General features: G+C 33.2%; 1 protein-coding gene across 5 annotated transcripts in view; it reads left to right on the top strand.

Annotated features, from left to right (window-relative positions):
- Positions 1–14,350, top strand: part of LOC148598190 (potassium voltage-gated channel subfamily KQT member 1-like) — a 68,668-nt gene that overhangs the window by 41,591 nt on the left and 12,727 nt on the right. For all 5 annotated transcript variants that reach the window (XM_088560949.1, XM_088560948.1, XM_088560947.1 and 2 more), the window contains exons 3-8: positions 7,479–7,572; positions 8,173–8,299; positions 10,363–10,538; positions 11,542–11,670; positions 12,216–12,326; positions 12,911–13,095. In XM_088560949.1, coding sequence (XP_088417075.1) covers positions 7,479–7,572; positions 8,173–8,299; positions 10,363–10,538; positions 11,542–11,670; positions 12,216–12,326; positions 12,911–13,095 — 822 coding nt within the window. The remainder of the gene's footprint in view (positions 1–7,478; positions 7,573–8,172; positions 8,300–10,362; positions 10,539–11,541; positions 11,671–12,215; positions 12,327–12,910; positions 13,096–14,350) is intronic.

Here is a 14,350-nt window from a genome sequence, read left to right as displayed (position 1 = left end):
GAAAAGTGCAAAAAAATGTCCCAGATTTTTTTTCCATACTACATTTTGACTAAATTTGACCTATCAAAACCTTGGTTCATGCAAAAAAAACTCGCGGTTTTTTTCCTTCAAGTGCCACACCTTATACACATTTTGCCCGATTCTTAGACGGATAAGTATATAGTGATTAGCAACAGCAGAACATGAATAATGCCAAACGTAGAACAAAAATAACATTTCTCTAAGGCTGATAACAGCGTGCTTTTGAAATGTCAAGAAATATTAGTGAATTACGTATCAAAGAACACTTGTTTGAGTTGGAACGTATAAACACAGCAGGGTATCTTTTATATGATAGATTTCAGTTTTCGTTTGCTCTTTTACTACAATCAGTGTATTGTTTCTAATTACAAAGGATATGTTGTTCTAAAACATTTTGATTAACATAGTTTCAGGTATTTACGTGTAACGATCTCATGGCTTTATAAATCGTAATTATTCTCATGCACATGTATGTATCCGCCTTTCTTTTAAATAAAGCACTTCCGTTTGAGACAGGAATAAATAAGCTAATTGCGTTTGTATTTTCATTTCAGATATTAATTACTTTGTTACTCCTACAAAATTGCGAAAACCGAAAGTTAATTTTCAATTGTGACTTGTTCTATGCTATTTGTTCAGCAAAATTATCTCTATGTATGCATAGTAAAACTTCGTGGTGGACTATGTCCTCTTTGTGGGAGAAAACCGTCGACGTCTTCGTGGTTTCGAAACTAATTCGTTGCATACATGTATGTTTTTTTCTCCTGCAAGAGTATCGTTGTAATTGAGCATCAATTATTAGCAAAGAATAAAGAATATTTAATTTACACATTGTTGTGGTGCAGTGGTTTAGTCTGTAAATTAGACAGAAGGGGACGTAGAGGCTCACACGGCAGCTCCCGTATCAATATTTTTTCTTCGGTAGAGCATGTCGTTCCTATAATTAACACAAAAAGCAAGATTTTTTTTATTCAGCACATTATATACCCCACCCTCCCTTCTCTGCCACAATGTATGTCTGACGCGTCGCACAAATATACGTTCTCAATTCCATATGCACAAATATCTACCATTTCAAAAAACATTTCATAAATACGTATTGTTATACGTACAAAAGGGTAACGATTCATAAAGTAATCCTTAATACTGATTAAGGTATGAATGCATGTTCTGAAAGTAATTATTTTTGTAGATGATACATGTCATGCAACGTAAATGTTGTACCCACTCATTAAAAGAACACTTTTGGCGTCCAAGTTTGCTAGTCTTTGGTAATGGTGCCATACTATGAAGTTTTGGAATATCAAGCATGTCAGGTTTAATACTAGAAGTATACACCTTTTTGTCTATGAAAATGCACAGCTAAATAAAATACTATGCATAAATTTTCACCCTTTTGATTACATACTCGCGATAATGATTCAATTATCTCATCTTTTGTATAAGGCTGTTTGATAATTACATCGTTTTTTTTTTAATAATAACATTCGCATTTCTTCATTAAAGAAGAAAACTAATTTTGTTAGGTGATTTCTTTGACAGGCTTCTCAGCATCAGATTAATTATTCTGTACATGAAATGGATATATGCAACGTATGATAATTATTCTGATCACGGAAGAATTAATTCGTTCTCAGCACGACTGATAATTCATGTATTTTGGTTATTAGAAACTATTAGTTAATTATCTCTTTAATTATACGCTTTCCTATTCTTGATGAAAATCTATTTTTTTTTTTGCGAATGACACGTGGATATCCTAAATTCTGTTCTTTAGAGACAGGTTTTTATTCAAAGAAAGCACTAGAGAACAATTTTCCAAAGGGAGGTAATTCATAGATATTTACCTAGAAAACGTGTTATGAAAATTAAACTAGTGGTATATCTGATCGATTTTTGATTTGTTTTAATCCTTTAACGTAAGCATTTTGCAGCATGCTTTAATTACAATATGGAAACCACCAGGTGCTGCCTGACCTTACAAATGTGTGTGATTTTTTTTCTATGGAATCATGCAAAATGTGATTTATGGGTGAAAAGCCTACATATTTTTACTTTTGATACATTGTTTGAAATGTCATAGTATACAGAAATTAACATTCGGTTTTTCATATATCCCGTGTTCGTAGGAGATAAAAATTATATAGAATGCACTGTAGATTTCAAAATTAAGGGAGATAACTCGGTAAATGACGCCCAAATACAATCGAATCTACTGGATTTTCAATGTTGATTATCTCCTAAAAGCAGGCAGATTTGAATGAATAATAACACATTTCGTAGTATAGACCCATAAAACAACTTAATTACAGAAATAAAAATATATAGCCTTTTTTTTTTTTTTTTTGGGGGGGGGGTGTATCACATTTTTCAGATTTTGCATGATTCTTAATAATACTGCTACTTAACATTTTGAGGTTTTCCTTCGTTACGCTATAAGATAAATAATGGCACACAACAACAAACATTACTATTAAGAACAGGTTAAACTAAGAATAAGACAGTAAGTTAAGCAGCTTAAATATTTTAACAAACATTTTTTTAATAAAAAGTATTCAACATAATTAGATAAAAAAACACTCTTGGTGCAAAACAGTAATTGAAATGATCTTGGGCTACATTTAATAGTAGATAAACGGACAAGAAATAGTAGAAAATTTATTTTTGTTTCTTACTTGTTCATTTTATATAAAAAAAAGAAAACAAAAGAAAGTTTATAATAACGAAAACAAGTTTGAGTAATTTATCAACGTGCATTCAATAGATTGTAAATGGTCACAAGTCGTATAATCATCACTGCCTCTGTACAGATATGCTTTTTCTATTGAGGTGCTCTGAAATAATTTAAAATGTTTCTACTAATTTCTGGTAAATGCAACACAGAGCCTGACTGATTCTTGCACAGACTAGTATTTGAAATATTATTTCGAGACTGGTTAACCGCATCGCTTTTCCATCAGATTTGTTGTCACTGCCAAATTGAAAGATATTTTGATAGATATATCACGGTATAATTTTTTTTTGTTCATTTACTTCATTTGTTTCTTTTTCATTAGATAATGTTCTCAGACATGTCAAGTCCCAGACCATGTCATGTGATCTGTTTCCATCAACAGTTAAAACCTTTGCTACACGTTTCGATCTCGGAATTAAGATTTCAATAACGATATTGTCTCCTTCTGTGTAAAACAGAATACCATTCTGATTGAATTACAGTTCTGTTTGGTCGGTCTTTATGTTCCTAATATAATTTTATAGCAACAATACTACCGCTTTAAGAGTAGTGGAATTTTCTAATAAAATAATAAATATACCTCCATTAACAGCAGCATTCAATTATGTTGAATTTATATTTATACATGTTTAAAATGACTTTTAAACAGAAACGTTTATTATCCTCATAATGATGGCAAAACAAATGAATGCATTTCGTCGTTCAATCTTACTTCAAAAACATTAGCATTTTGAAATAATAGAAAAAATGTATTATGTACACTGCTTCCGAGATAACCAGCGAACAGTTGTCGTATTTTAACGTTGTTTCTAATGAATAAAAATAAATAAATCATAGTTTAAGCCACCTGTATGATATATATATACGTGACTCCGTGGTTTCATGAGAATGGTGTCTTGTATACCATTTAAATGCATTGTGATTGTTTTTTTTTAATGACACATATCTAGTTCTGCATGATGAATATGTTATAAAAAAGCAAAAACAAAGAAGATTTTGTATTGTAATAAACCGTTTCGAGATACAGGTAGTAAACAATAAAATGGAGGTCGGTCTTAGCATTTCAATACGTTCTTCATCAAAAATTCAGGTAATCACTCGTAACTTTAATGTTTTATCGGGTTATTCGTTACAGCAATAATGCTTTATTGTCATTTTTCTTAATACATGTGTACATGTATAAATACTTGAGCCAGGAACTTAAATGTGACGTGAATATAACATACATGTACAAGTCAGGAATTAGGATTAGCTCTATTCCCTGCTTGGGAGCTCGGGATGCAGCCATATTTTATCTTGTTTTTGCAGAGTTACCTTCCGTAAGAGTAGGTGTAATTTCGAAGTATCTCTAATCGATGTTCGGATTCGGGTGCAGAAATAAGAGGTAACTCGAATGAAAATGGAATCCCCAGCAGACAAACACAACGGTATTTCTAAAATTTACCGGATGTTTCGTTTTGTTGGTAGGTTATATAAGGATGATTTTCATTTGTATCACGGGCAAAGAAAATTTATGGCAGGATCAGTAGAACGAGGAATTCCCTTTTGACTTTCGAGATTTTCTAAAGTATCGTCGATATCGGATGGAAAACCTTACGTGTTCCTAATAGACACCTGCTCCAGACAAATGTTGACAAAATGTTGGTCCGCAACTCGGAAATAGAGTATTATTTTTTTTATTCATATTTATATATATATTATTTTTTCTTCAACCGACGACGACGACCGTTTTTGCTAGCATAATATAAGCTTCTTGCATGTTTGTCAGACTTTTGGGGAAGAAAGCCCGATAATCCAGGCTTGAAAATGGATGAAACCCAGAGGCTAGGGTATGTACCTGAAAACTTGAACACATATGAAATTTGAGAACACAGAGGTATTGATCTCTTTATTACAAATCAAATGTCTAGATCTTAACCAGTCAGCTACTCTGCTCCCGCACGAAAAGTGAAAAGGATAAAACATCGTCCACTGACACATTTTATAATGATTTGATTCTTCATAGCCATTTAAGATTTACCTTTCTAATGATCCCGAAGTTACATATGTAGAAACGAAACTGACGAAAATTTCGAAATGTTATAACCATTTGTATATTTGTAAGGTTTTGTGTTCTTTTTTTTTATTTCTCTGTAGTTTCAGTTTGAAACCGTACATCTTTGACATTCTTCTATTGCTTGGTATGACTTTTTACCCTACCGGTGCACCCGGTCCATGCTCCCAGTTTTTAGTGGAGTCCAAGTTGCTCATTAGTTTTTGTTACTTTGTGTGTATGATTTTAGTTACTTTATGTTCTTTGTTGTGTATGTCTGTTTTCCATGTCTGGTCTTTGTCCCTGAATTACATTCTTTTGATTACCGCTATAACCTTGGTTCCCTTGATTATTCTTTGAAATTACTCCAAATGCTGTGTTTGTATCATATTTAATTTCACCAAAGCCTATCAAGCTTTCATTTGAAACAGAATAAAATCAGTCCACGTTATTTTGATGCTTTCATGACATTGATGTAAAATGCTGAATACAAACGTTCCAATGATTTTTAAGAGTAGTGTCCCTTACCCTAGGTCTACCTCCTTACATTTATACAAAAAGCACATTTAGGATTAGTTTTCATTGAAGTTAACGAAAGTAGAAAAAATAAATTACTTGAATACATATTGCTCTTTATAAAAGGAATGCAATCTATTTGATGATGATACAGAACAACCGTTTGCTTTAATTACGATAAAAATAATGAAGGGAAGTCAATTCTAATAGAAATCAAAAGAATATATTCCGAAGACTAAGCATGGAAAACAGGCACGACAGAAAGCACGTACCATGAAACAAAAGGAATGGAAACTCAGACTCCACTAAAAACTGGGAGCATGGACCAAGTGCCTCGGGATGGTAAGCGTCCAACGGATACAAAATTGAACCTGCATGTTCAGAACCGCATTCTTCTTTACTTTGGAGAATAATTCAGAAAATTTTGAATTTTTCTTAATCTAACATTGAATAACAAATTGTCATTTAAACTATTGCAATATGTTAATGAGCACCATGTGAAGAACAAATCCATATTTAAGTCAATGCAATAATTTTAATAAATAGTATTGAAGCATATTTTAGTTAACAAATAAATGAATGAATGAAAACATGGCATTTACTTCAATGTTAGATTTAAATAAATTAAAAAATTACTAGATTTCAAATTTCCGTTCCATTTTTCGTGATGCAACAATCCTTTTTTTATACGATAGTAAAGGGAACGGATATAATGAAACGCAACAAATTAAACCTTAATAAAAAAAAATACTTTCAAAAATTATAACAAAAAGGGTCTAAAACAAATATAAACACACTTTAAAGTATACTCTGAAAGGCTCTTATATCAAAAAATGATGAAATGTGTTAAGAGAACGATGAGGCATTTTGAATTTAAAGCTATTTCTCTTTCTCTCAACGGGCGAGGAATGAATAGACGTAAAAAGAAATGATTTAGTTATTATACGAATGAATTTACACACAAATAGGCAAACAAACGGAAGAATTGACGGAGAGGAGATGAATGAATGAATGAATGAATTAACTAATTATTTGGCAAACCGAAGGAAGAGTTTGCGGACGAGATTTGAATGAATAAATGAATGAATGATCGAGCCAATGAATTAATAGATAAAGCAGCAACCGGAAGAGTGGACGAGCGAGAGTTGAATGAATAAATGAATGAATGAATGAATGAATGGATATAAACAAAACAAAAAATCGCTTCCAGATTCTTGGCATTAAGTTTACTTAATGTGACTCTAATGACTTCAGCTCCCCGGCGGCATTTTTTCCAATTTATATAAAACTTGGTGATTATAGGATAGTTAACCGTAGGGACTGCATTAATCAAGGCACGGAACAAGTAGTCTATAGATGAAAAAACATTTAAATGAAGTGGGTACTCTAAGTTTTTGAAAGCAATAATTAAGTAATTTGGTATATTCTGACATTTTGAAGAGAATGGAAAGATTGTGTAATGGGTAGAGCGACATTTAAAAGGATGAAAATTGCATTAAAATCAGAAAAGTTTTGCCCTGAAGCGCAATATTTGTCGGAAAGTTCCTTGTAACTTAAAAAGGTTTTCCGTCACTAACGAGAATTTTCAAGTCTAACTGACGTCTGGTACATGTAAATCTCTTCTCTTTGGAAGGTCTGGATGGACTAATAGTAATGTGATTGATATAAATGCAACAACTGACTTTTGTTTTCTGAAAATGCATTTACCCCAAGAAAGTACTGACTGAGGAAATGATCTAGCCAAGGGCCATTGAACCATCACGAATGCTAACAAATTTTATTTTGTAAAGAACGTTATTCACAAGTAGCTTCATTTTGTATTTGATTTTTATTTTATTTTTCGTTGATGTTGCTTTTATTGTTTGTTTTATTGTTTTATTATTGCTTTTTTTAGGGGGGGGGTGGCTTTTTGTAATTGGTTTTCTTACAATCAATCTATTTTATATAAATGCATGTGTGGATTATATTTGATATTCGCTTGTTTACATTTCCCCTTTTCCGTTCCCATATGTCTATATTAAAAATGGCCGTTATTCCTAGATGGCCGTGACAGTTCGGTAAGACATGGATGAACATAGACGGACTTTGAAGGCTCCATGACTATCGATGCGTGAATAATGGACACCAGTTTCTCCTATACAATTAAAAGTGATAGCATTATTATATTTTTTGCAGGTTTGTTGCCTGTGTTTCCTGTTTAGTACTCAGTGTCTTGGCTACCATAGATGATCTAGCTACAGGGGTTATCTCTAATATCGTTATGTATATAGTAAGTATTGCCATCTGTCGGTGGTTTACTCGTCATTTTCAATCAACCCCGCAAAGGGGACGTGTACCCGTCAAGTGCACCTAGTCTATGCTCCCAGATTTTTTTATGATGACCGAGTTGCTCATTTGTTTTTGTCTCTTTGTTCTTTGTACGCATTATTTTGGTTATTGCATGTTTTTAGTTGTCTGTTTTCCATTTCTAGTTTTTTTGTTTTTGTTTTTTTTTCAATGGGATATATTCTTTTCATTTACTGTTCGAATCTTGGTTCTTTTGATTACTCTTTCAATAATAATACAAAGTTGATACATGTACTTTTAGTTACTAGCAACATACAAACATGTATACAATTGAGGTCCGTTTAGAAACAGAGTATATTTTTCTTGTTTCATTATTGCGCATGTGTGCGTCATAGTAAAAGTAATGTTAACATTACGCAAAGGCCCGGTACACGAAGTTTCAGATTTTATTTCAACAGCAATTAGTTTAAATTGCCTTTACTTATTGCAGATGCATTTATTTGTATGCAGCAAGGACCCTTTGGAATGTTCAAATGACAAACGTTAGGAAATATAGTCTCATATTTGATTTTTTTATCTTTAGGAGCCAGCATTATTAGTATGGCTGATTGCGGAGTATATAATTCGAATTTGGGCTGCTGGTTGCCGGTCAAGGTACCAGGGTTGGAATGGCAGATTTCGTTTTATGAAACGACCATTATGTGTTATAGGTAATTAAGTATCAATCTTTATAAAAATCAGACAGGAGGTGATCCATGCATATCAAAGACCCACCGATTTCAGTTTTTAAATTTATTGCTTGTTCATAAACCGTTATACATGCAGATCACATAACCAGTCTTAGTTTTTCATTTGGGGGTTGCGCTTTTGAGATAAATATTATAGAGATTGTACATATAATTAGCACTTTCCAAGAGTTATCGTTCTTGCTTTGGTTTGATTTAGTTGATTTTAGCGGGAAGTTAAAGTGTAGTTTTCTCAAAAGTACAGATCTAAATACAAAAAGAATTTTATCTCATGACAATATAGCATATGTAGACCAAAAAATGCATCGTATGATCCGTGAATCACTTGACCATAGGCAGTGCCTGAACTTTAGATGGACAGGTACTTAAAAAATCATTATGTAGATACATACATTTATCATGTTGTAAATAAACAAATAAAATGAGGCATGTGAGTCCAAGCTGATTTATAATTAATTTCGAATAACAAATATGAGTTAACATATTTATAAATAATATCGTAGCACATAACGTATATCGTTATTATACACTCCACCATTAGTTACATGTACGTGCATGTACCATGCTAATTTTATTTAACAATAATATACTTTTTAGTAACAAAACAATGACGAATTTCGAAAATTGAGACTTCAATTGCAATTTTTTCTATCTATTATTTATATATTTATTCGAAACGTTACCTGATGTATATATTCTAATAAAAAATAATTACGTTTTTACAGAAGAAGCTAAATAATCAAGTCCAGTGAACTCAGCCCTTATTTTCTGATATTTTGTTTCTATTATTCTACGATCGAACACTACACGTACATATATAATAGACATACAGATACGATCAGTTCTAACCTCTCACAAAAGAAGAACAGTTCAATGACAGATTTAGAACAGTCCTCGGAAAATTCTAAAGCTGGCTCTTCTGACCGTTCTAACAGGGTCGGCGCTTCAAGTAGAACAGGTCTCATAGAGTTGGCTCTACAAATAGAACATGTCCCATAGAGCTGGCTCTACAATTAGAATAGTTCTCATAGAGCTGGCTCTACAAGTAGAACAGGTCTCATAGAGTTGGCTCTACAAATAGAACAGGTCTCATAGAGCTGGCTCTACAAGTGTAACAGGTCTCATAGAGTTGGCTCTACAAATAGAACCGGTCTCATAGAGTTGGCTCTACAATTAGAATAGTTCTCATAGAGCTGGCTCTACAATTAGAATAGTTCTCATAGAGCTGGCTCTACAAGTAGAACAGGTCTCATAGAGTTGGCTCTACAAATAGAACAGGTCTCATAGAGCTGGCTCTACAAGTAGAATAGTTCTCATAGAGCTGGCTCTACAAATAGAACAGGTCTCATAGAGCTGGCTCTACAAATAGAACAGGTCTCATAGAGCTGGCTCTACAAATAGAACAGGTCTCATAGAGCTGGCTCTACAAGTGTAACAGGTCTCATAGAACTGGCTCTACAATTAGAATAGTTCTCATAGAGCTGGCTCTACAAGTGTAACAGGTCTCATAGAGCTGGTTCTACAAGTGTAACAAGTCTCATAGAGCTGGCTCTACAAATAGAACCGGTCTCATAGAGCTGGCTCTACAAGTAGAACCGGTCTCATAGAAATGGCTCTACAATTAGAACAGGTCTCATAGAGCTGGCTCTACAAATAGAACCGGTCTCATAGAGCTGGCTCTACTAGTAGAACTGTTTGTTTAGAGCTGGATCTACAGGTAGAACTGTTTGTGTTGAGCCGGCTTCGCTAGCACTGTCAGAAGGAAAAACTACATGTGTAATTCTAGTAGTAGAAATGTTCTCGTAGAGCCGGTTCTGCTAGTAAAACTGCCAGAAGAGCTGGCTGTAGAGCTGTTCAATGACAATTGTCCTAGAACCGGTTCTTCTGAGAGGTTAGAACTGGACTCATGTGTAGATTAAAAAAACTAGATTCCAACAGAAACAATTGTATTGTCTTTCGTGTGACATTTCATAGAGCATGTGTCGGTACAAGATTTGATGTCGTGTACTTTTTTTTTCTATTTTCAGATTTAATTTTGATTATTTTCACCATTATTATTTTGTTGATCGGTTCCTTCAGCTCAGCATTTGCTGCCACATCACTCCGTGGACTACGGTTCTTTCAAATTCTTCGCATGGTACGGATGGACAGACGTGGAGGCTCTTGGAAATTGTTAGGGTCTGTTATATGGGCTCACAGACAGGTTCGCATAAATGTATTATCAAAGCTTCAAAAATAATTCACTCCAATAAAAAATTTTAAAGAAATTCTTAAGCGTGAATCCCAGTAAAAATCAGGCAGTGGGTAAAATATGGTATGAAAAAAAACATCATTTTGATAGTGTAATTTGACTATATGCACCACCAGAATCAAGGATTTAAAGATGATATTTTCCATATAATGTTGGTGCATTGAGTTATAATTTCATTAAAATGCACTGAAAATGAACATTTCAAGGGGAAATAACTCTGTCAAAAACCTCATTTTTCTAACATTCTATTGACAAATTTCTGAGAAAAGCCAGTGATGCAGAGATCAAATAATCTTTTCAAATAGAGAAACATCATTGAATGAAACTATACTGTCATATCGGTTGGGTTTTGTCATGCATGTTTTCGGTATTTCCCTTTTTGCCTGATTCTTACAAACACTTACACTTTCAAATCCTTACTTAATCAGAATTCTAAGTTAGGAGCATAAAATGCATTTCGTTATAAAAAAAAACTTGCAGCTCTTTTCATAAAAAGTCATACCTATGAAATCGTAAGTTATGGCGTCATAATACTTTTAACTACTACATGTGTGACGTCATAACCGAAGACAAATTTTACATGTACGACTTTTTGTGAAAAGGACATTTACAAAACAAAATGTTTCAACATACAAATAATCTCACCGTTTACATATATTAAGTGATTAAAAGAAATTTAGGTTTAACTTATTCGATGCAAGCTCAGTCTAAAGCCAAGATAAAAAAATAAGTACAGGTCAAAAAACGAGTGACGTCACATTATCTTCAACGAAATAAGATGAAAAAAATATGAAAAATGAAAACATGCCTTTTTTATCATAACATATAGGATTTACACATTTACAAATTAACACCATCTGGAACGTTCAACATTCCAAATGAAACGCGCTGAACATTACACGTTCGTTTCAAGAGGTGTACATTATTACATATATCGTGCTTCGTTCATTTTCAGGAGCTGATAACCACATTGTATATAGGTATATTAGGATTATTGTTGTTTTCTTTCCTTGTTTTCCTGGCAGAAAAAGATTCCGAAAAACCAAAGTTAAAGAGCTTTGCCGATGCAATTTGGTGGGGAGTTGTAAGTTTATTTTAATATCGAGTGTAGAACTACTTGTATGATGCTTTAGTGGTTAAGGCGCGGACATTCTTCTTTTTATTTCTTCAGTATATGATAAAAGACGAAAATGGATTTATATTGCTAAGTGTGTATATAAATTTAGAAAAAGAATGTAAAGCAAAAGAACGTATTGCAAGATTATTATAATGTATATGTGCACGTATGTAAGGAGGGCGTATGAGTCGAAAAAAAAGTCATATTTTTGCAACCACTCACCAAGTTAATCATGTTAAAGCAATATATCCGTGTAGACAAACATGTACATGTATATTTTACAGGATATACATAGGACAGGTCGTCACAATTCAATCTCGAACTCGACCATTGTAAGACAAAGATATCCATCGCTGGCTTTCGGGTACATGTATAACCTTTATCACACATTCTTGTGCGAGTTTCCGCACTACAAAACACGTCTTAAAAACTACAACCAGTAGTACTTATTTTTGCAAAAATCATGTAATAAATTAAAACTTCTTTAGTTATGCCCCTTTATATCTTTCTAGATAACATTATGCACGGTAGGGTACGGAGACGTAGTTCCACAAACGTGGGCGGGGAAATTGATAGCAGGATTCTCAGCAATATTAGGGATATCATTTTTCGCATTGCCCGCGGTAAGTATAGTTTACACTTCAGAGACGTAGCACCAAAATCTCGATTGGTACGGAAGGGGTAACGAACACACATGTTGGAACTTGTTTTAATTAGTTACCGAGTAAAATATGCTGTTTAAGAATTATAAAGTAGTGCATGACGTACCAACAACAAATATCGGTACTGTTCCAGCAGTACCTACCATATCAGGTGCTTTGCTCCTGCATTGTGTATGTACCATTATGCGAACGAGAAAATAGAAAACCACGTGATAAAAACGTAGTTTATAAAGTTTAAAATTCTGATTACATCAACTAAGTCCAATATCAAAGCAAAAGTTAACTATTTTAAACACAATTGTCTTTGTTAGATATTCCTTTTAAACAAAAACGTCTTCATATTGGGTAAGTAGAAAAGGGTAAAAAAATCACAATGTATGAAACCAAAAATATCATGAAATAAGCTATGGATGATATTCATCTTTGAAAAAAGAGTATCAAAATAAGTATAGCAAAGTTTTTTGTGAGTGTAGTTGAGTAACATTATACAAATGCATATATATTTGTTCATTCATTATATTATTACATTGTCCTATTGAATGCAGGGTATATTAGGTTCAGGGTTTGCATTAAAAGTACAACAACAACAACGACAAAAGCACCTCATACGGAGAAGAGTTCCAGCCGCCATGTTGATTCAGAGTCTTTGGCGTTGCTATGCAGCCGATAAAAATTCCATGTCAGTCGCCACGTGGAAACCTCATATGATTCCTTGTCCGAGTCCCACAGCGTAGGTTTTTTCAGATGTTCTTAATCATTTATTCTGTCAAGTATTTTTTATTTTGGTTTTTTGTTTGTTTGTTTTTGTTTGTTTTCTTCGTCTTTTTATCGTCTTTTATTCTTTTACAAGATTACAGATAGTGTGAAAAGTTTGAAAAGTTTGTTTTATTTTTGTTTTTATCCTTCTCCATAAAAAACATTAACTTTTTATTTATGTTATAGTTCTTGAAAGAGTAATCAAGGGAACCAAGGTTATAGCGGTAATCAAAAGAATGCAATTCAGGGACAACGACCAGACATGGAAAACAGACATACACAACAAAGAACATAAAGTAACTAGAATATTACATACAAAATAACAAAAGTAAATGAGCAACTCGGACTACACTAAAAACTGGGAGCATGGACCAGGTGCACCGGTAGGATAAGCGTCCTCTGCTTTTCTAGAAACACCCGCCGAGTTGCTCATAAAAAAGTCAAGTCCGGGGTAGACAAACGAGGAAAGGAATACTATGACCCGTTGAATAAATCAGTTTTCATGGTGCAGATGGATACACCATAACAATCCACGAGTTCATGATGACGACCATAAAACTTCTGTAGTGATGACTTCAATCTTGTAGCAACATAACCCTGTTCCAGAAGCCTATTTGTTAGAGTTCTAGTTGCAGACAGGAGTATTCTTTACTGATTGTTTTATTTGCCAGAGCAACTCCAAAATAAATAGAAAGATAGTTCAATATAAATATTCACACATTCAAAATGGATGCTAAGTACAATATAATACATTGAATTTTGTCCATAGTTCGTTAGAATAAATTTAACTTGTTCGATGCAAGCTCAGTCTAAAGCCAAGATAAATAATAAGTACAGGTAAAAAAAACGAGTGACGTCACATTAACATCATCGAAATAAGTTGAAAAAAAATGATAAATGAAAACATTTTTTTTCATAACATATAGACATATAGGAAAAAGTAGACAAGATTCGATTTGTATTATTACAGTAGCTTGATCACTATCATTTTTTTTGTTTTGTTTTTTGGTTTGCTTTATTTGTTTGTTTTTTTTGTTTTGTTTATGTATTTTTTTGTTTTTTATGTTGTTTTGTTATTCGTACTTTTATGTAATGTGTTGCTTCGTAGATGATCTGAACATTAAAGCCAGATTCGTATCGTCCTCGCAAATCAGTTTTATTTGTACTGCTTTACTAATTTAAAAGATAGCAATAGTCGGTACCAGTCTCTCGAAATTAGACACTTCAAT

Source organism: Perna viridis, chromosome 14 (genome assembly GCF_037379345.1).
Source record: "Perna viridis isolate PV_CMFRI_1.1 ecotype Kerala chromosome 14, ASM3737934v1, whole genome shotgun sequence".
Classification (NCBI taxonomy): domain Eukaryota; kingdom Metazoa; phylum Mollusca; class Bivalvia; order Mytilida; family Mytilidae; genus Perna; species Perna viridis.
Note: the sequence above shows the minus strand (reverse complement) of the source record. Positions and strands in the feature narration are given on the sequence as shown.